The following is a 25,925-nucleotide window of genomic DNA, read 5'->3' as shown; positions in this document are numbered from 1 at the left end:
ATATAGCTCAATTGATAGAGCGTCAGACTTTGGCAGAAAAGAGAGAGCATGGTATGGGGTCTGGTTCCGTTTTATGCTCGTTTTGATTAAACTTTTTTACATGTCTTTTTATCTATCTTCAAATCTACCTTTCTTCTTTTAGGGTTTCATTTCAGATTTTTTTTCTTCATTTTTTTTATTTACTTTTTTTAATATATATATAGAAATTTTGTGGTTTTAAAGAAACTAGTAAAAGCATTTATTCCAAACAATATCGAAATAGGTACATATTATTGGGAGCAGAAGGTACCTAAATTGGTGTTTTATGAACATTGACATTCTTTTGTGGCGAGTGACATGGTCTTTCAATTCGCGCCGAGTGTCCTTGACAGGCTTGACTATTCTTCAGTGGTCATGAAAGAATTCAAAAGATAACCTCTGCCCCAATAATCTCAAGCTTTTGTCTGAAACTGCTCCTCTCCATAAGGAAACGCGGAATAATATTGAATGAAAGACTTGTGATGACATTTAAAAAAAAAATTGTTTTGTTGCCACAACTGCAGGAATAATAATTATTCCATGTTTAAATCTATTATCCCATCATGAATAGAATGTCTTCCAAAACATCAATCATTTCATCTTACAAAGACAACTATTCAGCTCATTCAACTACAAAGGCAACTCTGTTTTTTAGTTTGTGCGTGAAATTATTAATTGGCTCAAAACAAAAGATTTTAACCGGTGTCCTTCATGGCTCAGTGGATTCCATTTAGTCAAATGATGTCATCAACCTATTGATCATAGTGTATTCATATGATTGGAAGACGAACTGGCGCGGTAGTCTGATTGCAATCATGCTTTTGTTGAATGCATTTGAGTAGTCCGCCATATTTACGATGTGATTTACATCATATGCACAACCTTTATTCACCGAAGTAGTGATGTTACACTTACAGGATTAATTACCATAACAATAACTTGAACCCATACTCCTATGCACAGGGTCCTTTCATCTTTTCTGTTTCTGTTTCTGTTTCCGGTTTCGGTTTCGGATCTCATTGTTATTTTGAAGTGTTAGCATGGTACGTGTGAACAATCCTTTTATTCTAGTCTTTTGTTGACTACAGAAAAGTTGAACGAAGATAACTTCTGTTTCGGTTTCGGGAGTTATGTTAATTTCTGACATGAAAAAAGTGAGATGAGAGGGTTGATGCTAATCTAGACAAAAGAAGTGTCTAAATTTTACGGTCGTAAATTCGCGATAAATTGTACGGCTTCAATTGACTTGCGTTGGTGTATAGGTACTCCAGCGTAAGCGGGAGTAGATTGTGAAAATAGCCCAGCGTAGAAATATACATTAACATGATTGATATAAATTAATCAATAATAATCAGTGTTGCCAAGAATTGCGTATACTTGTTCGGCGTGCAATCGCGCAAAAATCGGTCATTATGATTATGCAGCGATTAAACGGGGAATTGTTTTCGTCCCAAAATACACCTTAAAACTTGGTAATATGCAACACCAGAGAAGTGCGTTGAAGTGAAACTAATAGGATTTCTTTCATTGAAATTGGTAATCTGATAATTGCTTCAGGCAAAATCAGGCTCAAATCTATTTTAAATGTATAATATTTGAGAGAGTGGGGATGATCTGGTGGAGGAGAGGAGAGGAGAGGAGAGGAGATCGAGAGAAGAGAGAGGGAGATGAGAGGAGAGGAGAGGAGTGGAGAGGAGATCGAGAGAAGAGAGGGGACGAACAGAGCAGGGAGGAGTTTATTCCGTTTATTTTGATTTTTCCACGGTGATCATAGGCCTACTGCTAAAACAGTGAGAGGGGGAGAAGGGTAAAGGAAATACAACATCCAATATAATTCAGATATCCACATAATTTAAAAAGATGGCACAGGTGAGAGTTGTGGAGGGGAGAGACAGACAGACTAGAAAGAGAAGAAAGCGAGAGGAGAAGAGGCAAGGGTCCTTTTTTAAATGTCTTAGTAATATGGACCATAATGACACCGAATTTGCGTTCGGACCTGATGTAGGCCTATCAAATGACTATAAGATTGCCCACTTGAGACGCCAGTGTTGCATATAATTGGCTTATCCAGCCTTTATTGACAGACATAAGTGTGATTGACAGCACCTATTATTACCTCTTCAAATGAGAAGCATGATGCCCCAAACGTAACAATGAAGTCAACTTACACACCATCCTACTTAATCCTTCCGTTTTCGTTTCTGAACAATAGAGCTCCTGAAACAGAAAAGATGAAACGAGGGACAGTTTATCCCTTACATAACCTATGTCTTTAATACGCTGGCGAAGTTATGCAATAATCGGATTTACTACCATAGCAAATTGAAATTTTTGAATATACCGCGCTGCACTGGTATGTTCAAGCGGCACGTCTGCATTGAACCATATCGTGCTGATATTGACGAAGTCGAAGCCCCATTCAAATACATGTAGCTAATTTTAACTGTCAGTAAAGAGATTGTGCATATGACGTATCATACAGTGGATATGACGGACTACTAAAATGCATTCAACAAAAGCATGATTGCAATATACCGTGACAGTTTTTCTCACAAACACAACAAATACACTACGATCAAATAGGTTGATGACAACAATTGATTGAATGGACTGCACTGCGACTGCACTACGGTGAAGGACACCGGTTCAAATCCTTTGTTTGGAGTCAATCGATAAAAGCATGCAGGGTCTCTATATAAATTACAGATTCACGTGAATGCATTATATGCGGTTTTCGGCTGAACCACTAGCAGGCTATGTTAGCATATCTATGACAATGACAAAAGTACAAAATCTGAATTTTGATGATTTTTACGATCGTCCGGATGAGCAAATCACTGAATGGGCCTTTAGTTCACTCCTCTCCCTGGCAATATGAATCATAGAAAAATAAAGAAAAACAAAAGCAAAAACAAAAAACAAGAAAGAAAAAAAAAAAAGACAAAGAAAACAAAGAAAAGAAACAATAGAAGAAAAACAATTATAGAAAAAAAATATGAAAAGAGAGAACACGAAAAGAGTATTAATAGAAAAATGTAAGAAAATATAAATACAACACCAAAATATAAATGAAAAGTTCGAAAAATATTTGGTTTATAAAATTCATGTGACCGTGATGAGGCTCGAACTCACCATCTTTCAATCTATAGTCTAAAGCGCTCGTGTACCAAAGTCCTATGCCTTACCAAGTGAGCTATGCTCGTGCGATCCGAAATCAAGATAAAATAATACATTGTAATACCTGCTTGTGTCGGTAAATGATTTGCTCAAATTCCATAATGATATAATATTGTGGAGGGCGCTAGCGTGAATTTTTCTATCATCACAGTCGCTACTATATGCTTAAGTTCTAGACGGGTTTATACGGTATTAGCATGCATGTTCACGAGGTACTATTTTTGTGAGAAATAAACATCGGGTGGTAGAGTCATTGGTTAAAAATTTGAAAATAATAATTATTTATTAATAGTCATTTATTGTTAGCTCGTCCTCCATATCGGCCTCATCGGAGACGCGAAGCGCAAAGAGGTAGGGGGGATTGTGTGGTTCCCCTCTCGCCGGAAACGTGGAAGGTTTTGAAATACATGAATTTTACATGAATATCTTTTTTGAGTTACGATATTTGCCAACACCCACCAGTTTCCGTTCAGGAATGACTGATATGTAAATGTGTACGTTTATAATGTATCAAGAATGTTTGGAACCAATCCCTATTCTGACATTTGAACCTCTTGAAGGTATGTAAGTAAGTAATAACTCGGGACCTCTAATCTTTTCACAGTTGAGTGGCGTCATCGGAGCGACCTGGATCTTCGCATACTTGTACATTCTCATACCAAGTAGTGTTGCTGTAAGCTCTATCTACATAATCTTGAATTCCCTTCAAGGAGTCTTCATCTTCTTAGCCTTTGGGTTTACAAGTCGCGTACGGTCTATGTGGAAGGATAAGTTACAGGAGATAACATCAAGTACCGGTATTAAATCAACAGGGAAAGGTGTGCCTATGAAAAAGACTGCTAGCAATGAAGTACTCAACATGGATGCGTCAAGGAGGGTAGTAAAATATGTTGACACTAGTATTTAGTTATGTTAAGAGAGAATGGTTTGAATGTATAGTTACCATGGCTACCACAAGGTAATGATATAACAGGTAATCTGCTCAATGTAATAAGTACATATTCTGGTAGTAGGGGATTTGTTTCAAATACAGTTCCTAAACTTAGTCAACTGAAGAGTTCTCAGGGTTTTAAAAGCGACATGTAACGGAACTATTTTTGAATGAAAATATAACACCTAATAAATATTTGACAAAAATATACCCCTAAGGAATCCATTGAAAACATACGTTAACCACATTTGGCCCGCCAAGAACTGATGTTTGGTCTTTCACGTCACCAACTCGAAAATGTAATGATACTATGGTGTATTTAGCCCTCAAACATGTATGTTTCAAATGCGATTGGCCCCATGTGTATAACTTCAGTCGATAGCGGGATATGACATTTGGGAAAATTTTGCTTTTATCATGCATAGATCTAGCACTTGTTCAGTGCATGTATGGGACCATGACAATCCCTCTCTGACATTACAAAATCCACCAGTCCTATACCGAGCGCCTAGTTGGCCGCTTCGCGGCCATAACTAGTTCTAGCATAGATCCAGATATCTCGCCAAGTATTCAAAATGATACTCGTAGCAGGGGGGATCCAGGACGAACGCACATTTTTTGCCATGTAAATTCTAAGCAAGTTATCCTTCCTTTTAAGCAGTTCTAAGCAAGTTATCCTTCCTTTTAAGCAGCATTATGTTTATATGAATATGTTTAATAAAGATAGGTTATCATAGTTGTAAAATTTGAATTATAATAAAGCGAGCACAAGTTTACACCACTCAGTTATGAACATTCCAGATGAAATTTACATTATTGCGACAGTGGTGACAGGGGTGCGGGTGCCTTCGGTCATAAGGGGTAAGTGATGGAAGTTCTATAGTTATAGTTGGTTCTTGCAAAGTCTTGAGGGGAGTCAATTTTCACTTCATTCGATCATTCTCTATCACCGTTACCCTTCCGTCGTCCTTTCTAAACCTTAGCCATAGGTCTTTTTCTGAACCCACCCCTTCACCAGCCATTGGCTAGACCTACAAAGCGAATCGAAAAGCAGCTGAATTCGTCGTAAGACTTCTCCTGCTTCTTTACTATAGTCAGACAGGTGGTTGGAATTCTCCAGATGGATCTTACAAGGTAGGTCAGTTCGGTCTATTGGGAAAAAATTCGGACAATATTTCTCGACTTTCTGCCCATCTCTCAGAGGCTGACAAATACTTCCATCTTGTATGCTGACGATGTTACCCTGATGACTTCCATCTCTCAACAAAGACCTACTAGAGATCGAAACATGGGCCTCTACATGGAACATACTTTTCGGAGCAGCTAAATGCCAATCCATCACAGTTTCCAACCGCAGAGATTCTGCTGGCATCATCCTAACCTCCAATTCTTTGGTATAAAGCTCCCAGAGGCAGATAGTGTATGAACTCCTTGGTCTCACCCTCAGCAGAACTTTATTTTGGAATCCTGTTATAACCAAGATGGCAAAGACAGTGGCCCAGCGCACTGGTCTCCTCCGCCGTGCTGCACCCTACTTGGTGCCAGCTCAGAGAGCAATAATTTATAAGAGTATGGTCAGATCTAAGATGGAGTATGCTAGCACAGCATGGCATGAAGCAACTCCTACATCACTGTCAAAACTAAATGCAGTCCAAAGTAGTCATTTCAGACTAACTTTATTACACAGTCATTGAGTCTTTCGTGAACTTTTATATTACAGTCCTTGAGTCTTTCTCAAATTTATGTAAACACACTACAGAATGAGTAAAAAGTCACAATTGTGTAAGTAAGCCAAAATTTGGATTTTGTATGGTTTTGTAATCTATAATCTCCATTCCTGGAAAGGTTTCTTTTAAATTTTTGGAAATTGTTTTCTTTTTTATGGACTAAAAATGACCCAGAAATTTAAAAAAAGGCATATTTTTGGCCTTATTCGGGCAATATTAAAAAACAAATAAAGTCAATATCCAAAAAGTGAAACACTTGTTCCTGGAATGGAGTGGCTAGATTACAAAAAACAAACAAAAACTAAATTTTGGTTTTTCCTTTTTCTATAGTGTGTTTACGAAAAATCGAGCAAAAAAAGGGTTTTTGCGATTTCTCTGAATTTGTTGTTTTATACGAAATCTGTAACTATATTTAGACTGACTAACTTTCTTTCCAAAAATTTATAGTTTACACATCTTGCAAAATAATTAAGAAGTTAAAGCACTTTGAATCATTTTTTTTTATGTCAAGACATATCAAGGCATTACAGCTATTATCATTACGATAAAGCTGACGGGTTAGCGCCTAGATAGCAATTAACCTCCTTTTTGAAGCTGGTCCATTTCACAATACTAGGAATGTGAGGCGGGACTCACTGAATACTGATTTTAAAACTAGCACTGACCAAAAATATTTGGGTTATGTAAATTACGTGTAAATTACATGTAAGAGCCAACATAGGGATATGTAAATTACATGTAACAGCCAATGGGTATGTAAATTTCATGGAACAGCCAATGAGTATGTAAATTACATGGAACAGCTTACATAGGTGGTATGCAAATTATATGGAACAGCCTATGGGAATGAAAAACAACTGGAACAGCCTTAAAGGGGTACTACACCCCTGCCCAATTTTGTGCCTATTTTTGCATTTTTCCCCAAAGTTACAAGATATATGTATATTATAGGGGCAAGGACTACAACTACTGCACTGGAAATTTTATTTCAGCACAGACAACAGTTGTGGAGTTACTGTCAAAAATGAGGGAAAACCAATATTTGATCAATAAATCAATAACTACTTGCTTTGAGTTGCTAAATTTTCAGTACAGTAGCTGTAGTCCTTGCCCCTATATACATATCTTACTTGTCACCAATGTGCTATAATATTTGAGAAAAATACAAAAATAGGCACACAATTGGCCATGGGTGTAGTACCCCCTTAACACCACTAGTTTTACGGCAACCTGCAAAAGCATGGCGGCAGCCATAAAAGTTGGCGATTGCAAGAAGAATCAATTCTTCCATGGCAATTTTGGTATTTGGAGGGAAATATTTTGTTCCCTCCTAAAACACCACCCATGCTAATTGTCTCTAATACCCAAAAACAAAACAAACAAAGTAATTTTATTTTATTCTATTTTATTTCCCTTTTTCTTTATAGTTTTCAGAAACAAATTCCATGCAGATGTGAGTGTTATCTGTGATAAGGAAATCCCTTTCCAGCATGCAATGCATTTCTTGTGAACTTATTTCTAAAAACCATATCATTATGTACATTATTTACATTGTAACGTTTTAAAGTTATTTACAAGAGTCAGTAATAAGATTTCATTTTTGAATAGAAACTTGTGAAATTTGACATGGGAAACTATTTAGATGGGGACATACCAGATTTCTCTTCAAAATGACTGACAGTGTGTAAAAACAGCTTAAATTGTGTGTTTCTGCGGGTATTTTTTCCTTAACTGATTCTGATTGTAAAGTCAAATGAACCAAGTCGTTTTTCTTGATATCAAATGGCTTCTTTTTTTCTATATACGACGCTAACGTTACTCTTGACAGTGTCTACCTATAGAATCCCTAAGTTTTAGAATTCAGACAAAACATGAAATTTGACATTTAAAAAACTGCCACTCTGGTCTACATAATCAGCGATTTGTTATTATAGTAAATCATTGGGGTGTGTGTGTGTATGTTTATCGATAACACGGAATCCTTCGTTGGATTGATTTTGACATACCGTAAACGTTCGCCTAATGGCGCTACGGAGTTCATGGAAATGAGAGAGCGCCATCCCTGTAAAAGCCGACTATTATCACTGATCATTAAGGATACGTGTAGTTAAAGGGTGAAACCTATCGACACATACAATTATGAACAAAATCAAACAATCTTGTTCATGATAATGCGGTAATCATTCACCTGATACGTTGTGGCCCAGTGAGCAGAGCATTAGACTATAGTGCGAGGATAAAGAGAACTTGTGGAGACGATTGATGGTTCGAATCTCATGCAGTAATTTCTGACAGATTATGATGTCTGTCAATGTTTTTTCTGATTTGAGGAAATTTTATTCTCTATTTTCTTGATTTTATCTTTAATATTGTTTATATATTTTTATTATTTTATCTTTTATGTGTCTTTTTTCATGATTCTTTGTTTTTCTGTGGGTTTTAGCGTTTCTTTTTCGTTGTATAAAGTAACCTATTTGATCATATAGGCATTTGTTATGTGTGTGAGACGAACTGTCGCGAGCGTCAAGTCTTTCAATTCGCGCGAGTGTCCTTGCCTATGCTTCAGTGGTCATAAGAGGTATTAAATTTTATTCGAAAGGGGGGTCCCAAATATACAGGGGTCATAAAGTCTTGGAAAGAAAAATAGGAGGGGGTCATAAAATGTTTCATGACCAAAATGTAGGGAGTCACACGATGACCACAGATAGTGTGTTTATTTTATAGAGGCCTTGCATGTGACGTATCATCCCGTAAATATGGCGGACTACTCAAATACATTCAACAAAAGCATGATTGCAATCTACCGTGACAGTTCGTCTCACACACATAACCCTGCACTACGATCAAATAGGTTGATGACAACATTTGATTGAATGGACTGCACTCCGCCATAACTACGGTGAAGGACACCGGCTCAAATCCTTTGTTTGGAGCCAATCGATAATTTCATGCAAGGCCTCTATTCAAAAAGACTGATTTCAATACAATTTTGGGGTTGGGGATCATAACATTTTTGTTGCCGAAATAGGGGGTGCGCAATTTTATTGACGCAGACTTTTTGTAAATTTGGGACCCCCCTTCCGAAAAAAATGATAGCCCCCTAAGAGGATTCAAAAGATAACCTCTGCCCCAATAATCCCTAGCTATATTTGTTTGAAACTGTTCCACGGAGGATGTATCATAACAGACTCAGTCTTCAAATGATATAAATAAAATTTGAATGAGTGAACGAACAAAATCATACAACGACCAATTATAGGTTGTGCATATGACGTATCATCCTGTAAATATGGCGGACTACTCAAATGCATTCAACAAAAGCATGATTGCAATCTACCGCGACAGTTCGTCTCACACACATAACAAAATGCACTACGATCAAATAGGTTGATGACAACATTTTATTGAATGAACTGCACTGCGCCATGATTACGGGGAAGAAACCGGTTCAAATCCTTTGTTTGGAGCCAATCGATAAACGCATGCAAGGCCTCTATAGATAAATGACTATCATTGAATACTGGCTAGGATTCCACAACACAATGAGAACGTGTTATAAGGCGCTTTGGAAGGCACACAATACCCCAATGGCTTTCCATATTATGTGCACTCAACAACTATTCAGTATCGAAGTTACGTAATGTTACTATGTCAACGGGATCACTCGTTTAAGTAATGAACCACGATCGAAACAATCAGTACACAAAAAAGGCATACCAAAATAGCGTGATAGTAATGATCGCCATACAAACAGTGCTTGGTTCCGATACCACGGAGTTACGTAACTACTTCGTGGTCTGATAGTTATATCACAGAGCGTACCTTGAGAGGACACTTGGCTCATTTGCATGGCAGTCGGACTCTCCATTGTATTTGTTCATTTGTGTATGGAGAGCAATGGCGACCCTTCATTGTATTTGTTCATTTGTGTATGGAGAGCCATTCTTGGAGCCCATGGGACTCAGGCTAGGTCCTCAGGTAGAGTCAGACGCTGTATGTACTAGAAACGCCTATTCTTAATTCCGCGTTTATTCAATGTTAGCCTAAATTTGTATTGCCCGGCGGCCCCGCGCAATAGAAAAACCTGAATTTGTTACATAAAAAGAAATTAAAATTAAAAAGAGTCGGGTTCCACCTGAGTACATATTAAATGGGTGTAGAAATTGTTCTCAAAATATTAATTAATTTAGACAAACATACGGGATATACAGTCAGCTACCTGCACAACCGATTCTTTTGTTCTGCAAGGCTCACTCAGTCATTTAATGAGGCAATACAAACGATCGAAATTGGTGTTGAAATGAGCAACATTTTGAGTTACACCTTTTCAGTGTAAACATTTTTTCTCAGCCAAATGAAAAGCAATAATTTTCATTTTTTCAGTAAATGGCTGGAAAAACTATAATGCTTGATACTGATTTTTTTTAAATCCTGGTGTTAAACTTAGGCCTGAAATTCAGTCATTTAGTGTAAGATATTCGATTTTTATAGGCTTCAGCTCGGCCCGCGAGCTTTTTCTTGGATTAACCTTTTAGCTTTTCAAAGTAATATAGTTCGCTAATGAAGGATTTTCCCCAACTTTCTAAAGCACATCACCGTGAGCTATATATCATAGTTTTGTCAGAATTTCCGTTTTGATTTCACCATCTTTCACTGTCGGCTGAAAAAATTTCTAAATCAACACGTGAAATCTAAAGGCTAATACTAGCATTGTGGATCGATATCCCTGGGTTTAATAGGAATACCGGCATGGCTATAGTGTTGCCAGAACTTCAATATAGCAAAGAAATTCCCAGACCTATAGCGCTCCTACTGATCATGTTTAACCAGAACACCCAATTGGGGATTTAATCGCTGGTCGGGCAATTTGCTTTCAATGAAAAATTGACCTGGATAACAACAAAGGAAATATCGACTATTTCTGCTGGTTGCTCTCGAGATAAAAGTACTCACCATTGCCTACTTTTACTTAGTTTGACATTTTCTGAGCATGAATGGAAAAAGGGTAAAACAAAAACGGAAATTCTGACAAAACTATAACATATAGACCCACACGATGTGCTTTACAGAGGTGGGAAATATCTTTCTTTAGCAAACTATGTTAGTTTGAGACGCTAAAACATGAATTCCGTAAAAAGCTCGCAGGCGAATTCAAGGCCTATAAAAATCAAAAATATCACACTAAAAGACACAATTTGATGCTTAATTTGAACACCAGGATTTAAAAAAATGTATATCCAAGCACCAAGTTTTTAACTGACATTACTGAAGAAAAAAAAATATTGCTTTATATTTGACCGAGAAAATTAATTTCATAGCAAAAAGGTGTATCTCTGAATTGTGCTGATTTTTACATGTATCGATCGACTTTTAGCGCGACTAAGCATTTCTAAAGAATTGGTTGTCCAGGCGGCAGACTGTATAGTGAAGCTTTGACATGACGCCATGATGACATGATTTTATTAGTCGTTTTATATATCACCTATACCGTGTGTCATAATTCCAGTATTTGTAATTTTATATAAGAACTAATATTTTGCATCATAAATGCGCAGTCCATATGCACAAACGAATACTAATCTTCAAGATATTAAGCTTTAGAATACTTCAAAATAACATGTCACTAAGCAGGTCATAGGTGCTGGCCTTGTCCTATTGTACTAGTTCATTTGTGTATGGAGAGCTCACTGACCTGAATAGAGGTCAATGGGAGAGCTTATTTATAAGTCACAACTCTATCGGTTTCAGGGCGTAGTTCATTGAACTCAACGGGCTGTTATTTGAAGTGCTTTTATGTTATTGCAAAACAGGTCGTGGCGAAAGCTAATAAATAATTCATACCAGGGTTTAATTGATCCTGGGATGCAGACATTTCATTATTCGCAAACCACCGGGATTCGATATAGGTTTGCGTTGTAAATAAACATGTGAATAAGAGTGTCATCCCCCTGGTTATATGATCAATGGTCTGATCTACTTGAGTTCGATCCTTTTAAGAAAAGAAAAAATAGCTGATCATTTATAATGCATAAATGAATAAAGTAATGTAGTTACACAATTTGAAACATTGAGGCCGTTTTATTTTTCAAAGTTCATTAAACTGTTAAATGTAGTGGAATATATCACGCATTGATAGGTAGCAGGTGGAGCAAATTTTGTCCGCGGTTTTTGTTGCCGTTTGTTCGCAGTGCCTATTTATCTAAAAAAAATAAGAAAATAAAAATTAAATTAAAAAAAAATCACAATATTCGTTCATAAAATGGGGACAAAATCCAAAAACATTTCTTGGCACTTATTCACATAAACGTGGGGGGGGGGGGGCAGTAATCAAGATTCGAACCCGTACCCTTCATTATTCAAGGCGCACCCTCTGCCGACTGAGCTAACGGGTCAAACAGCGGAAGGGTGTAATTTTGAACTGAAGAATATTACAAAATATGAAGAAATTACAATGTTATAGAAAGATTTACCAAAATGAGTTAGGTATAACATATGAATCGATTTACAAATTAAGTCCAATGGCACTTTGAGAAAGAATACCTGAAAAAACCCCAAAACATTTGCTGTTCTAGCAACTAACCTAGTGACCTAAAGTATTGGGTCATGTCACGGTGTTTTTTTTCTGAGGCATTATGTCCAGGTTGCTCAATTTAACATACACGTATCCTTAATGCTGTTGAGATTTTACAAGGAGGGCGCTCTCACATTTCTAAGAATCCAATAGCGCCATTAGGCGAACTGAACGTTTACGGTATGTTTACTAAAACATCTCACCACTTGCGTGTAAATATAATGGTGACAAAAATAGCGACGTCAACCATGATTCTCGCCGTGAACTTGTGAGAAAAATCATAAGTTAAAATGACAGACAAATTGTGTTCAGTAATTTGTGCCCATATTTGGATCATTTTGATTATTTTTTGATGGGGGGGTTCTGTTGATTAATGGCACACTGCGCAGCCAGGACGTCAATATATATTTACAGATATTTACATGCTACATCTACATAGAAAATCACCAGAGTTAAGTCATGGGGGGTATAAGTATTTTAAAATATTTGTCACAATATAGTTGTTTCCATTATCTTGATTATATTCTATAACATCTATAAATGTCACATAACTACGCCCTAAAACAGGTTAGAAATTTGGCTGAATCCAGTGATCATACATTTAGCAAAAATTTAGAAATGTACTTGAGAGTCAACAAAACCGGTATACATTTATAAGAGCTCAGAGTGCATGTTGCCCTCTCTTAACACTGCTACATTGCATATTGATGAGGGGGTGATATTACATTGTTCATGGTGCATTTTATATCTGTCCTCATATGAGGACACGGTGCGTGAAAGGGTTAATGAGCTAATTTGCGTAAATGATAATTGATTATCCACATTATAGCGACTATAAAGCACAAAACCATTATTCTGATAAATAGAAATGTACATATGCATTGGTTTTTGTAACATAAATGAGCACTTTCAAGTGATATTTGATTATTGTTCAAAATGATAGAATACAAAGAAATTAAATGTGTGTATAATGAAAACAGTACGCTCGATTAGCTTTAAAAAATAATTCATCATTATTAATAAATCCCTGGAGTTCTGCGTTAAAAATGTAGCTGGAACTAGCACAATAATCCGTCACCTCCTCTACTCATGTTTTTGTTGCTGGCAACATCACTACCCTGTAAAGTGTAAAGTAAAACATGATGATAAAAATGATGAAGATAATGATTTTAATGATGATGATGATGATCAGATTCAGATTCAGATTCATATTTAATTTATTTCAAATTCGTGGCCCGTAGGCCAAATTACATGAAATATTACATTTGCATTGTTTACATTAAAAGACATAAAAAAAACACATATAAAATATACATAAAAACACCATAAAATTACTCAAAGAAATTAATTGCACTTGTTGAGGCAAAATCTCACACTCACACTCCTAAAGCTCACACACCCTACATCTCCACCCCCACCTTACATACACCCGTACCCAAACTATCAGCCCTCCATATATGATGACGATGATGATGATGATGACGATGATGATGATGATGATAAAGATGATGATAATGGTGATGACGTCCGATGATATCTTATTGAAAATAACACTTTGATGTTTTGCAAAAGTTCATTCTACGAATCATATAATTGTGGCCGTTTTTTCTTTTCCCCAGTTTGCCCCCCTCCCATTTTTGAGGCCAAACCCCCACAATTACGTAAATTTCCACTTTTTTGCGGCAATTTTGCCCCCTCCTGAAATTCACTTCCCTCCCAATGGCAATGCCCCCCGAAAAAAAATCCTGGTGCCGCCACTTTGTAAGAGCAACAACTGCTATCGTATCATACACATTTCAGCTATGCACGTACCTTATGATTCTCCTAGAAATGCATAAGTCGGCAGTAGCAAGGGAAAAAAGAAAACAAAACATCACAATTACCAAGCATAATTACATTCGTGATTTTCATGACATAGTATAGTACCATGCTGCAGTTTTTCCACGTTCATATCAATAAATTGTATTGCTTATAATTAGTTGTGTAAATTAAGCATAATGAACAGATGTGAACTTCCTTTTTGTTACATTTGTATTATTGTCTCATCTAAATAAATTTGTGGAAATACCATGGATTGAAAAAATGTAAACAAATGGACCTTGATAAAATCTAAAACACTAAAATAAAATCTTTCAAAATGAGTTTTTCCTGAAAATGTCATTTTGAAATCGTCAAAATCATGAAAATGGAATTTTGTGCAAACAAATTTCTTAAAGGTGGACAATTATTGTCCGGGACAATTGTCTACTGTTGGGCGGACAATTGTCTACCTCAACACATCATAGAGGAAATTTATCGATAAAAGTAATCTTGAAAGATTTTATTTTAGTGTTTTAGATTTGATCAGTACTTCCTTCGTGTAAAAAGATTGCCATTTATATATGATTTTCTTACCAAACCCACAAAACTTCCAATCTCCGTCACTGCCCCAGTATGTTGCAATACCGATGTGTCTTATATTATATCCTTCGGTTCGATTGTGACTCATAAATGGTGATTTCCCATTCAGACCAACTTGAACCAAGTCACCCGTAAACGAAATGAAAAATTGTTGGTATTCTGCTTCAATCAAAATCTGTGGTGTATAGACATGGTTTGCTCTATAACTGCAAGTCTCTTTGCAATTGCGAATTTCAGACCTGGTGTTATTCCATCCACCAATAACTGATAATAAAAATTAAAATAACTTTAAAGGCCCGTTCAGTGATCCCAGCGAAAGTGTAAATAGTCACAATTGTGTATATATTGCTTAAAGGTGAAGGATAAGTCATTCACAATTGTCATTTGGTATTTTAAATGTGGGAAAAAGGAGAAGGAAAACAGCAGTATTGACAAAGTTAAAGCATCATTCAACATGTTTAAATACACGCAACTAATTTCTCTACTTAGGGCACTGAATAATACTGATTATTTTTTTTACGATTTTCCGAATTTATTACTTACTAATTTGATACATGTTTGATAAATCTCCATCAATTGAAGAGAGGGACACAAGTGCATCATTTCCTGCACGCATTTAAAAAGTAAAGTTGGTCACTCCTGTTGGTATTTCAGGCCAGACGTATTCGTGAACATATGCTGCGGTGTCCCCTTGGTCAAATGTGTGGTAAGGAAGAGAACATCCTGCAAATAATCACAGTTTTCATTGTATTATCTAATTATTTAATTAAAATCATTAACTTAAAGTTTGTTGGGAGATTGTCCACATCCATTTTGTCCAAAATATGGAACAGAATCCTTTTACTGCATAACTCTGCGTTGAAACAACTTATGATAATATGATATGATGATATTCTGTTGAGATCATATGCGAATTTGCTAAATCAATTCAACGTTGAACATTAATACAACTTCAAAATGACATTAATGTGTCAAAGTCTAATATAACTAAACACAGCACAAAAAGAAACTCCTCACTTACATAGCCCGTCATAAATCTAAGCCTTTAGATATATATGACGGGTTACATATGTGGTGAGGACTTTCTTTTTGTGTTGTGTTTAGCTATTGCATTTTATTATTGAGAGAACCATGTACACAAACCTATACTTAGATGAGCACTTGATGAGCAGTTCAATCGCCGGTGTTCCATATCACCAAATATTACACATAAAGAAAGATGTTACAAATACTTTTTTGGTTCCTTGGCGGCTATTGTACATAACATTAGATGGAAAGATGGGCAGGAATTAGCAGATGCACCACCAACAGTGGTCTATACAGAAGCAGAAAGAAATATGGGCTTCACCTTAAAAGACTCACCAAGTCACCAAGCACCATTTCAACAAGAATTCTATAGATGGAAAAACACAGACTCTCTACAAAGACTGCCTACAAAGAAAAGAAAGGCAATCAAGGTGGAATGGAGTCAGAGAACTTGAACAAAGAGAGCGACATCTGATACTGAATGAGATGTGCAGAGGTCAAACAGACAGAGCAGGCCTTGGTTTCAAAAAGAACCAGAAACTGTTAAGAGACATGAAACCCCACAGGAAATACCTCACTTGTCTGGTGAAAGACGTAGATGAAGATGGCATGCTTGTGTACCTCTATGGCTGCGCCAAACAAGAACAATGGCTCAGATGGGACTCTGCCATGCAAGTAGATACATCTTGGAAGAAGTTACTTTATGTATGGACACCAGAGCTTCTTTCTTACCATGTCAATACCATCCACGACCAACTTCCATCACCAGCTAATTTGAGACTCTGGGGAAAGACCAACCTTGGATCCTGCCATTTATGTCATAATAACTGCACTCTATTCCATATCTTAAATGGATGCAACTATTCTCTGCAGAGTGGTAGATACAACTGGAGACATGATCAGACACTTAAAGCTGTAGCAAATGGCATAATGCCCTTTGTTTAAGAGGCAAATCAGAAATCGTACACCCCTCCAGAAGATGCCAACTATATATATGACTACTATCAAATTCTGCACTGCAGATGGTGTAACCTACCGGAATACAGCACTGCCTCTTCCAAAAAGAGATCTAACAAACCTCTTACAGAAGGCCAATGACTGGGAATTTTTGATGGATGAGGAACATATAAGCAAGTAGTATTTCCTCCCATAATCACAGAGACTGCAACACGTCCTGATATTACAATCTATTCTGAAAGGACCAAAACAGTTATCATCATTAAGCTTACAGTCCCAATGGAAGAAAACCTGTAAAATGCCAATGCAAGAAAGAAAAGCAAATACCAAGATCTTGTAGCCGACTGAGAAAATAGGGGATGGTGCACGCATTACTTCCCAATTGAAATTGGAAGCAGAGGTATTTACAACGCATCGCCGCTGACAAAATGCGTCGCTGCTCTCCGAGTACCAAGTGGAAAGAGACGTAACACCATGGATGTGGCTTCTAAAACCGCACTCAGAACCAGCTACCGGTATGTGATATGGTTATGCCGTCAAAGCAAAGCATTCCGACAAATAGACCTGATTCAAAGCTGGAAACCGTCTCCATGTGAAGATAAAGAAGACGATTATTCGAACCAGCACAAGACACTCAGACCTAAAAATACCAAGTGAAACTTATAAATATTCATCAACGACACTTTTCATAGCTATACACTAGTCCTGCCTGCTGCCTTACATCACCCCGGGTGGACCATTACAAGGGTGTAGTACTTGCTAGTGTAACAAGCTGATTTTGTTCATTTGTTATTTAGACTGCAACAAGGTGATTTTTCCAATTTTGTCATCTTTCAAGAGAGAACTACACCAGGAGTGCTCATCTTAAGAAGGGTGAAATTAGACTCCGAAGATGACCGCACTGGTGATCTACCAATGAACTACCCCTCCAACTGATAATAAGACTAGGTTCCTGTGACCGTTAAATTGTTTCTTGTACTCGGAAACACCCGAACAATATAAAGTCAATACTTCTTGTATCAATTGGCTTTGCTGGGCAACATAATGTATCATAATTTGATATCACATCACACCATGCAGATATTGGTACTGACACGAATCATTTTGAAAATTTAGAGCAATCATAGAAGAAAATTTCGACAGGAACGCACCAAAACGTGTTGTGATTCGCGAACAGGTGATAATAATTGATTGTCTCAGTATAAGAACGGCCCATGGCAATTTTTGCATAAAATTTAGTTTTTCAGGTTAAAGTGCCATACTGCCCTCTTTTTACCTGCCACTGAACTTACTAAGTTGTTGTAAACACTCCAATTTCTTGCTAGAAGCAGAATAAAACACATATTCATGTATTTCCCTATGAATTCAAGATTGCAAAAGTCACTTTTTTCAAAATGGCAAATGTGCCATGGGCCGTTCTTATACTACCGATTAGAACTAAAGAGAATGGTAGTACGGTGCAAAATTATAGACTAACCCGTGCATGTTACTCCATCTCCTGTGTAACCGGCATTACATGCACATGTGAAGGAACCAGCAGTATTGGTGCAAGTAGCATTTGCGTCACAGTTATCAGCATTTAAAGTACATTCATCATCATCTGTATAAAAATGTGTGAAATATATGATAAATTATTAGGTGAAAGGCATATATTTATATTGGTACTGAAACAAATCATTTTGAGAACTTAGAGCAATCATAGAAGAAAAATTCGGCAGGAACGCACCAACACGTAGTTTGATTCGCGTATAGGTGACTGTAATTAGAAATAAAGAGAATGGTAGTATAGTACAAAATTATAGACTAACCCCTGCATGTGACTCCATCTCCACTGTAACCGGCATTACAAGCACATGTGAAGGAACCAGCGGTATTGGTGCAAGCAGCATTTACGTCACAGTTATCAGTACTTAAAGTACATTCATCAATATCTGTATACAAATGTTTGAAATATGTGATAAATTATTAGGTGAAAGGCATATATCTAGTGCTTTGGTTAAAAGAAACGTTAAATTGTTTCTTGTACTCGGAAACACCCGAACAATAAAAAGTCAATACTTCTTGTATCAATTGGCTTTGCTGGGCAACATAATGTATCATAATTTGATATCACATCACCAGTGCCGCCGAGAGCTATTACGGGCCCGGGGGCAATGTGAACGCACGGGCCCCTTTGATCAGTGATGACGGTGCAGGACTTCATAAGTGTGGGTGTGTGTGTGTTGGGGGGGGGCAACAGTGGCATAAATTTCTTTGTAACATGGGGAGGGAGGTTGGTGTAAAATCCTTGAACATATGTTGCAGACGGGAGCGAAAGTAGCATGTTTAGATGCCAATAATCAAATATGAACATTGAGGGAGACAAATGCGCGCGAAGCGCGCACAAATTTGCAATTTGAACGGCATTTTGCTTCCATATTAAGTTTCTCTGAACAACTTCCACGCGAAGTGTAAAAAATTTGCCAATTTAAAGCCAATTTGAAGCTAAAATGATCCAAGTATGAACCGGTGAATTATGCGCGCCAAGCTCGCAAAAATTTCTAATTAGAATTAGCGACTTTTGCTCCCAGATTAGACATATTGAAAGAAACTCCGTGCGAAGCGCGGAAAAATTGCCAATTTTAAGGTAAATGATCATAATAAAGTGAAGGGCAGTAGGGCACAATGCGCGCGAAGCGCGCGAAAATGTGCAATTTGTGTTCCCACGATTAAGCTGTGCACTCCCCTGATTTCTCGTAGATTTCATTATATCGAGGATGATCATTTTGGCAAAAGCAAAGAGTAAATTCAAGTGAAATATTTATTAGAGTGTGTGCTTCAAACGCTATCTTGTATTTTTTATAAAATGCACGTCTCTTTTCTATGTTTTTACGGGCCCGTTACTTTTGTTTGGTTTTTATGGGCCGTAAAAGAGCAAAGAAAACATACCTTATAATGGACCCGTAAAGGCAAAGAAAAGAGACCGTAGTGGGTCCGTAAAAAGCAAAGAAAAGATACCATAGGCCCGTAAAGGAAAGAAAAGAGACCTTAGTGAGTATGTAAAAAACCTTCATAAGCAAAGAAAAGATATATAATGGACCCATAAGACGAAAAAAAGAGACCTCGGAGGGCCCGTAAAAAGCAACGAAGAGATACCTTAGGCCTAAGAAAAGAGACCTTTGTCGGCCCGTATAGTAAAGTAACGAAAATATGCCTTAATTGCAAGATATCTATTCTGAACCTTTTACGGGCCCCTGAGGTCCGTTTTCTTGGCTTTTAATGCCCCATAGTAAAGTATATTCTCTTCACTTTTTACGGGCCCCCTAGGACCCCGGGCCCCGGGGTAACAACCCCGGTTACCCCCCCCCCCCTTATCGGCGGCACTGCACATCACACCATGCAGATATTGGTACTGAAACGAATCATTTTGAAAACTTAGAGCAATCATAGAAAAAAATTACGACAGGAACGCACCAAAACGTAGTGTGATTCGCGAACAGCTGATAATAATTAGAAATAAAGAGAATGGTAGTATGGTACAAAATTATAGACTAACCCCTGCATGTGACTCCATCTCCACTGTAACCGGCATTACAAGCACAGGTGAAGGAACCAGCAGTATTGGTGCAAGTAGCAGTTGCGTCACAGTTATCAGTACTTAAAGTACATTCATCAATATCTGTATACAAATGTTTGAAATGTGTGATAAATTATTAGGTGAAAGGCATATATCTAGTGCTTTGGTTAAAAGAAACGTTAAATTGTTTCTTGTACTCGGAAACACCCGAACAATAAAAAGTCAATACTTCTTGTATCAATTGGCTTTGCTGGGCAACATAATGTATCATAATTTGATATCACATCACACCATGCAGATATTGGTACTGAAACGAATCATTTTGAAAACTTAGAGCAATCATAGAAAAAAATTACGACAGGAACGCACCAAAACGTAGTGTGATTCGCGAACAGCTGATAATAATTAGAAATAAAGAGAATGGTAGTATGGTACAAAATTATAGACTAACCCCTGCATGTGACTCCATCTCCACTGTAACCGGCATTACAAGCACAGGTGAAGGAACCAGCAGTATTGGTGCAAGTAGCATTTGCGTCACAGTTATCAGTACTTGAAGTACATTCATCATCATCTGTATAAAAATGTGTGAAATATTTGATAAATTATTAGGTGAAAGGCATATAGAGCTATGGTTAAATGAAACATTAAACTGTTAATTAAGACCGCCAATTATGTTGGTCTGATATTGATTGATTTTGCTCCTTGCAATGTGGAAAAAGAGGCGCAAGTAGCAACCGACAAGAAGTACCTTTCGTTGCAACCGACAAGAAGTACCATTCGTTGTGACTCGTCACATATTTCCTATTGTTTTTTTCTTGTTTTGGAAACTCATTAATTGATTGTTTAATTTCAATGGGGTTTTCTGCAAAATTCACATTTGTATATACTTTTGTCTATCCTATAAGAAACTGAAAATTTAATATTTCCGAGTTCCGACTGATTTTGCTTGATCGCATCACATATGTGCCCATCCACCACAAACTGGTCATAAAGTCGGCATTTTCCATTTTGAGACACAACCAAAAACAGTATATGGATTTATATGTAAAATATATTAGGAGTTTGACCTTTGATGAACCATAACTTCACTTCCAGATGTCCGATGAAACTGGGTTGAGGTGTCATTTTAAAGCTGAAAGTGCACTCTTTTAAAATCTGCAATAAACACTTTACTACCACTTCGTGGTGGATGGTCACATATTTCAAAAGGAGTGCACTATTTCCAAAACGTGATTTGACTCGCGTATAGCTGACAATTATTAGAAATAAATCGAATTATAATATCATATAAAAAGTATTGATTAAGGAATCGGATAGCAATGATACCACAGTACGAGGAATGTCCAAAATGGCAAAAAATAAACTAACCTTTGCATGTTACTCCATCCCCACTATAACCTGTGTTTAATACAATGCACATGTGAAGGAACCAACGGTATTGGTGCAAGCAGCATTTGTGTTACAGTTGTTAGTACTCGAAGTACATTCGTTGATATCTGTACAAAAATGTATGAAATAAGTTTTGAGGTATGATCAGAAGCAAATTTAAACGTTAGTTGTATTTTTAAACGTGATATAATTAATTAAAACTCAATAAGGCTTGAATAAATTGGATTTGCTTCGGAACATAATGTAGACATTTTGATAAATCACATGGTATTGATACTGACACAAATTTGTTTTGAAAAACCTAAATCAGCCATAGCAAACAGTTTCGATAGGGACATCATTTCCAACAGACAGTTTGATTCGCGTATAGACGAATCCAACGAGCCAAGTCATGGTCAGGATTTAGTCGGCCATTACTGGGTCCCCGCAGCACCGAACTGGTGTTGTGACTGCCCAATTGGGTGGATTAAAGCCGCTTAAAATCCGATGTTAGATTCTTTTGTGTTGTAAACTGTCATCATAGAATGCAGTTAAAAATACCCACCAAGGCCGCATCATTTCACATTTTAGGTGAGATGGAGCCGACGGGGACCCAGCTATGGCTGCCAAATGGAGTAAATATTCGCTTATCAAACCCTTAGGTCCGTACGCAGAAAAGAGTTAGACTTGGTCTAAAGTTAGACTTGGTCTAAAGTTAGACTGGGTCTAAAGTTAGACTGGGTCTAAAGTTAGATTGGGTCTAAAGTTAGACTTGGTCTAAGTGGAATTTAGTTCTATCAAGAGTGGTCCTTTAATCTTATTTCCTTCCTAGAGTAGCTAGCAAATTCTAAAGATTTAAATGCAAAGTTCAAAAATAATACAAAATAACTTAAGAAAATGTAAAGGAAAATGTCCTGGTTTAAGTTTCATCATTTCAATTTTATTCATAATACACATAAAACAGATATATTGAAAAGAATACATTTAAGGCCAGACAGGAGGGTTGAGAAGGTACATGACCAGGCTCAAACATCCGCAGGCATATTAAACAACAGGACAATACAACACATAAATGCAGTTTATAAAGGAATACATCAATAATATTATATTATAAATTAGAAGTAATATTGCATAAAAAATGTTGACAGGGACCCGCCCCGAAACAATTGCACAAAACGATAAAATATGGTCTAAAAGACGGCATTATGATTTAAATCGACCAGTCATGGTCATATTTTGAATAAAAAATTGAGTAAGAACATAGGATTGCACGTTGACTGAGTGATTTTGAACATTTATCAAAGACCCGTTTCATTGGTTTTGGCTTTTTGAAACTAAGGGAAAATGGAACTCAGGTTACACTTGTTGGCGCTTGTGATGAGGCCTCTACTGCCTATTTCAATACAAAATACATTTGCGTCATAACCCTGTTCTTGCAAATCAGCGATTAAACCGGCATATTTATTTTGTTTGTAGTCATGGGTTTTGTGGATGTTCTGCTCGAAAGGAATGCTGAGCTCAATAACGATGATGGATTTAGCGCTTTCGTTAACGAGAACCAGATCTAAATTCCACTTAGACCAGGTCTAACTTTATACCCAGTCTAACTCTTTTGTGCATACGGCCAATAGTCTTCTTTTCATCTGTTATTATGTTGCTGTATTGGGATTTTATTTTTGAAGTTTTTAGTATACAAAGCTTCTTACTACAATACGTAGTGCGTTCCAAGAGGTGATCAAGTATATCTTTTTCCCAATTATGTCTCATGGCAAGTGGCCGTGGGTCATCAACGAACCACAGATCACCATCTGCATACTCATCATCACTTCTTGAGCAAGTTTCGGCTATAGGTGCTACCACGCCTTGACAAAGGCATATTTCTGCAAAAGGTAGAGACCATCTCAAGGTACCGCCTCTCGAAGGATCTGGTCTTTTTTTCAGAACACATAGATGACTCTGCACCACAGTAAGATGAGCTGTAAATGAAGAAAATATTAATTCAAAACCAACAGTTGAATGCATTACATTAAATGCATCATCATATTGTGAAATTAGGTTTAGCAGTTATATCAACAAAATGAAAAGCACGAAAATAAAAGAGCAAGCTGCATGTGCTAAAAAGTAGTACATTAAAAGAAAACTTTGACCCAATTAAAATAGAGATTTTGATATCAGGTGAAAGCTCGTATTTTTCTCATAATATTAAGGGATCTAGAATGAGCGTTTAATCCGTTTCGTCAGTATTTTTGTGGGTCATGAGAGCACCTCAGACGTATCGAATGCATTCTGAATACGAAGGATGCCCTTCTTATATCAAATAATTTTGATTTTTTGAAATTCGCAATGTAATACACATTCGTGAACTCTCTCTGTCGAACTTAATTTTACTTTTTTTAATTTCATATTAGGGAAATGTGGCTGGGAGAATTTATATGTATGGCGTAGGTAGGAGTGCGTGCAAGCACTCTATAGACGAATCCAATTTCACGCATTCCTACACCTTAATGGCAGCCATAGCTGGGTCCCCGTCGGCTCCATCTCACCTAAAATGTGAAATGATGCGGCCTTGGATGGTATTTTAAACTGCATTCTATCACCCGTGTTACGCGTAGACAAAAGAATGATGATAGTTTACTACACAAAAGAATCTAACATCGATTTTTAAGCGGCTTTACTCCACCCAATTTGACAGTCACAACACCAGTTTGGTGCTGCGGGGACCCAGTATTAATGGCCGACCAAATACCGACCATAACTTGGCTCGTTGGATTCGTCTATAGAAAGGTAAAAAGTGATGCATGGTGTTTCATATCAGAATGATACACAGTGTCATCGCCCTATATCGTCATGGCAGAAATCGCCATGGTAGGTTGAATCCACAGCCACGCATGGTCATTTTGTTCCGACCTGTTTAATAGTTTTGAGATGCATAATGGGCCTAGGGACATCCGACTAAGGCTATTGACAATAGCCTGGTTTCTGACCTCTCTGTGTGTGAGTGATCATGGTATACGCCATGACGTCATCTGCTTTTACGAGTGGCCTACGCTGCGCTATAGTTCGGCACATATAAAATCAGAATTTTGGTCAGTTTTTAAGCTCAATACGCAAGGTCCTTCTCAATACGCAAGCTAACGATTATCATATCCTTTCAACACATATATTCAAGTGCAAACAAAAATATGGCTTCATTAAAATTAAAAAATACGGGAGATATTCATCATTTTCTACCCCGGTATCCAAAGATTTATCGTCTGAATATCAAATCGTGCTTAGTGCATTCACGTGTATCGATCGCGGGTATTGATTTTAGTGCCTCTGCTGTACAAAGCAATTATTAACCAGGCGATGTCGGTGTTTGACATTACCTTTTGATCATGTTAATTGAGATATTAATCATAGCACACGCTTCTATTTATCTAATGTACGATGTTATTCAAATTGGCCTATAAACTAGGAATATAATGTGAAATGACTATCAATCGATCAATCAATCAAGTTATCAAGTTATCAACAATCAATAATAAACCGACGTAGGCCTATCATGGAATATTACTAACTAGGCCTACTAACTAATATACCAAATAAATAAAATAAATAAATAAGTCAGTAAATAAATAAATAGGCATAGGCCTAAATAAATAAATAAATACATAATGCAGAATGCAGTTAGTATTTTAGTTGCAAAATTCCAAACATTCTATTCACACATTCTATTAAAATTTTCTGCTATACACGCAAAGGACCTGTGCCTTTAATATGTCCGCGCCTAATCAATAATGAGTCTTTCACCATGCTCACACACCATGTTAAACTATTGTATCCCTGCAAGTATTATCTACTGACCAAGTCCTAACAATGAATGAAATGTATGTTATAACGTACCCAATCAAGCGAACATATCAAGGTCATATCAGGGCGTTATACAAAGAATGGTCAAAGGTCAACGTTTCCAAAGAAGTATAGTAATAGATGTAGACACAAGCTTTCGTGCGGGAAACATAAACACATAGTCGTCAGTCGTGTGGTTTTTATGAGATTTGATACGGCGCTGAAGTCTATTGGCTGTCCCAAAATCAGTACCAGACCCGGTTTCCAGACGGCAATGTGTGTGTGTTGTTACAAGGAACGCAAACTCATTTTATCAATGAGTGAACCACATAGAGGAATACGACATCTATCGTGAGCCAA

The 25,925-nt window shown here is 37.1% G+C and overlaps 1 protein-coding gene and 1 long non-coding RNA gene across 2 annotated transcripts; one reads left to right on the top strand and one right to left on the bottom strand.

Moving 5' to 3' along the window:
- The first annotated feature begins 16,402 nt into the window (after window positions 1–16,402).
- LOC140150018 (uncharacterized) lies at window positions 16,403–16,795 on the top strand. Its single transcript, XM_072172023.1, has one exon. It carries the CDS (start codon window positions 16,403–16,405, stop codon window positions 16,793–16,795), a length of 393 nt encoding a protein of 130 aa, XP_072028124.1.
- Window positions 16,796–18,290: 1,495 nt separating this feature from the next.
- Window positions 18,291–20,933, bottom strand: LOC140149705 (uncharacterized). Its single transcript, XR_011858708.1, has 4 exons — window positions 20,815–20,933; window positions 20,343–20,465; window positions 18,616–18,738; window positions 18,291–18,407 (listed from the first exon to the last, which is right to left on the bottom strand). It is a non-coding gene; the product is annotated as an uncharacterized lncRNA (long non-coding RNA).
- Between the last annotated feature and the right edge of the window lie 4,992 nt (window positions 20,934–25,925).

Source organism: Amphiura filiformis, chromosome 4, assembly GCF_039555335.1.
Source record: "Amphiura filiformis chromosome 4, Afil_fr2py, whole genome shotgun sequence".
In the NCBI taxonomy this organism is placed as follows: domain Eukaryota; kingdom Metazoa; phylum Echinodermata; class Ophiuroidea; order Amphilepidida; family Amphiuridae; genus Amphiura; species Amphiura filiformis.
This window is presented reverse-complemented; position numbering and strand designations above follow the sequence as displayed.